General features: G+C 41.7%; 1 protein-coding gene across 1 annotated transcript; it reads left to right on the top strand.

Annotated features, from left to right (window-relative positions):
• The first annotated feature begins 338 nt into the window (after positions 1–338).
• On the top strand, positions 339–2,079 carry LOC115777870 (uncharacterized). The gene is made up of 2 exons (XM_030725892.1): positions 339–468; positions 966–2,079. Exon 2 carries the CDS (start codon positions 975–977, stop codon positions 1,851–1,853), a length of 879 nt encoding a protein of 292 aa, XP_030581752.1. The 5' UTR covers positions 339–468; positions 966–974; the 3' UTR covers positions 1,854–2,079.
• Positions 2,080–2,628: the final 549 nt, after the last annotated feature.

Consider the following 2,628-nt stretch of genomic DNA (forward strand, 5'->3'; position numbering starts at 1 on the left):
ACAAGTGAGGATCCAGTTGGAGGACTTTGCATAAAACAATATTTAATGACACACACACAGAGCTGCAATTCTGTCTGGCTGCTTTCAAAGGGCTTCAAAAGGCCTGTTAGTGGTCCTCTATAGTGGAACTCAGTGTTCACACTGATAGATCTCACCGTGATCTCTGTTCTCTGTCTTTGCGTCTGTGAGTGGGAAAGTTTGTGTGTGACATAACTGGTGTGTTAACCTCAGTTTGTGGGCAGGAACTCAAGTTTAGACAGATTCTGTTGAACGGGGGAATGGGGGTGGATCAGATTAATGAGTGACACCATTGTTATATCATTTTTTTAAATTTCCTTAATAAAAATACAGGTGTGTGCTGATTTCACAATCCAACTGATGCCTTTGGGAATATAAAGGGAGATCTTTCTGTGTCAGATCAGCAGACAAACTGAAGACTTCATCCAGCTAAAAACTGCCTGCACGCACGTAAGTCGACAACCACTCGCTCAGCATCTGTCTTTTCTCTATTTTCTATTTTCCTATTTCACGCTGCCAAAACCACATTATCATCACCATGATGTTACACTTTAGTTGCAGTCAGACTGTAGATGTGCAGGTATGATAAGCTTTTCAAAGAACATATTTAGGTTGTTCTTCATGTGCTTCACTGAGTGCACTTTATTTTTTAGGATCTTAGTAAAGCTTTAAGCCTTTGGCTCTGATATTGTTCCAACCGAAACAAAATCAGGTTCAACGGTATGGAAGGCATCCCCTTGAACCTGACAGTTTACAGTCCCCACCACCAAAAAAAAAACTCCTTTAGTAGATGAGTGAGAGAGGACAAGATTTTTTTTATCTTTCATAGTTTCAATCTTTAGCATTCACATTTATAACATTTAATTTTTTCAAATTCCTGTCATGATTTCACTCTGAGCAATCTGTTAACATTTCTTTGTGCTCTCACTCATAATTATTTGATGCAGGAACTCAAAATGTCCCACATCACTGATATTGAAGTATCTCTGGATGAAGCTCAGGAGAATCAGTTCCGTATAAAAGGCTTCAGCAAAATCGAAGTTGATCTCAACAAAGGAGCCAGAGGAAAAGACATCTTCCTTTGGTACAAAAAAGGCAGCAGCTCAGCAGTCACCAGGATTCAGCTTTCATACAATGATCAGATGAATAAGGGCCTGATCAAAGCAGGATACCACAAGATCAACAAAGACCTCAATGCTGGAACAAAAGGTAGCCCCATCTACCTATGGTACTATAAAGGTTCCTCAGCGCACGATATTCCCATTGTGGACCTTCACATCACTGTAGAAGCAACAGAAGAAGCTGAGAAGTTGAAATACGGCTGGGAGAGACTGGTCTGTGATCTGAACCGGAAAGCTGGAGGAAAGTGGATCTATCTATTTGTGAAGAGAAAGACACCAACCTACATCTGTGACATCACTGCTAGCGCTGACAGTCAGGGAGACTTTGACCGCTTCAATAACGGCTACATCCGATTGGATGAAGATACCAACAGAGGTGGAGGAGGGGCCGACATTTATATCTGGTACAGCGTGAGCACTGACACCCAGAATGCAATCCGAGATCTCCAAGTTTCTACCAATGATGCAGATTACCAATCCTTTCAAAGTCAGGGCTACACCCCAGTGAACCAGGACCTGAACCAGGGGACGGGAGGAAGCCCAGTGTTCCTGTGGTACAAGAAAAACGACAACAGCAAAAATCCCATCAAGACTGTCACTGTGATTGTTAACCAAGCAGCTGTGGTGCCTTATGAGAGGGCGGGCATTGAGGTAATTGATAAAAACCTCAACACAGGAAACAACGGTGATACCCTGTACCTGTGTTATCAGTGAGGGTTGTCATGGTAACAGAGGTCATCAGGCTCACCAAGCAGAAACCAAAGAGTCAAAGATGTTCATGTTTGATTGGTTTGGTGATGGGTTTTCTTTCCTTTCTGAAATGATATTAAAAATCACTATGACCTCAGAGATTTGACTCATCCAGCGATTATTGATCTTACAATCAATCTCTTTGTCTGACTCTGTGACACTTTATTTTGATGACTGTGTCTTTTCAATAAAGTCTCTTGAACATCTGAAATATCTTTGTGTCATGTCAAAATGTCAGTTTAAGTTTTAGTTCAGTTCAATTCAATTTATATAGCACCAAATCACAACAGTCGCCTCAAGGTGCTTTAAATTGTAAGATAAAGACCCTACAATAATCCAAAGAAAACCCAACAATCCAAATGACCCCCTATGAGCAAGCACTTGGCAACAGCGGGAAGGAAAATCTTCCTTTTAACAGAAAGAAACCTCTGGCAGAACCAGACTCAGGGAGGGGCAGTCATCTGCTCTGACCAGTTAGGGGTGAGGGGAGGGAGACAGGACAAAAGAGAGCCAGAGATTAATAATAATAACTAGTGATCAAATCCAGAGTAGGGTATAAACGGAGTAAAAAGAGATGATTAAAGAAGAAACACTCAGTGCATCATCCCTGCAGCCTAGGCCTATTGGAGTGTAACTAAGGGAAGGTTCAGGGTCACCTATACCGAATAGTACTTCTGATTTTTCAGAGAATCCACAGTATCCAGAGTCATATGACATGAGGATGTGGACGTCACCAGAG

Source organism: Archocentrus centrarchus, unplaced genomic scaffold (assembly GCF_007364275.1).
Source record: "Archocentrus centrarchus isolate MPI-CPG fArcCen1 unplaced genomic scaffold, fArcCen1 scaffold_82_ctg1, whole genome shotgun sequence".
NCBI lineage: Eukaryota > Metazoa > Chordata > Actinopteri > Cichliformes > Cichlidae > Archocentrus > Archocentrus centrarchus.

Coding starts and splice junctions, on each gene's coding strand:
- LOC115777870 (XM_030725892.1), top strand. CDS start 975: ATGTCCCACATCACTGATATTGAAGTATCTCTGGATGAAGCTCAGGAG.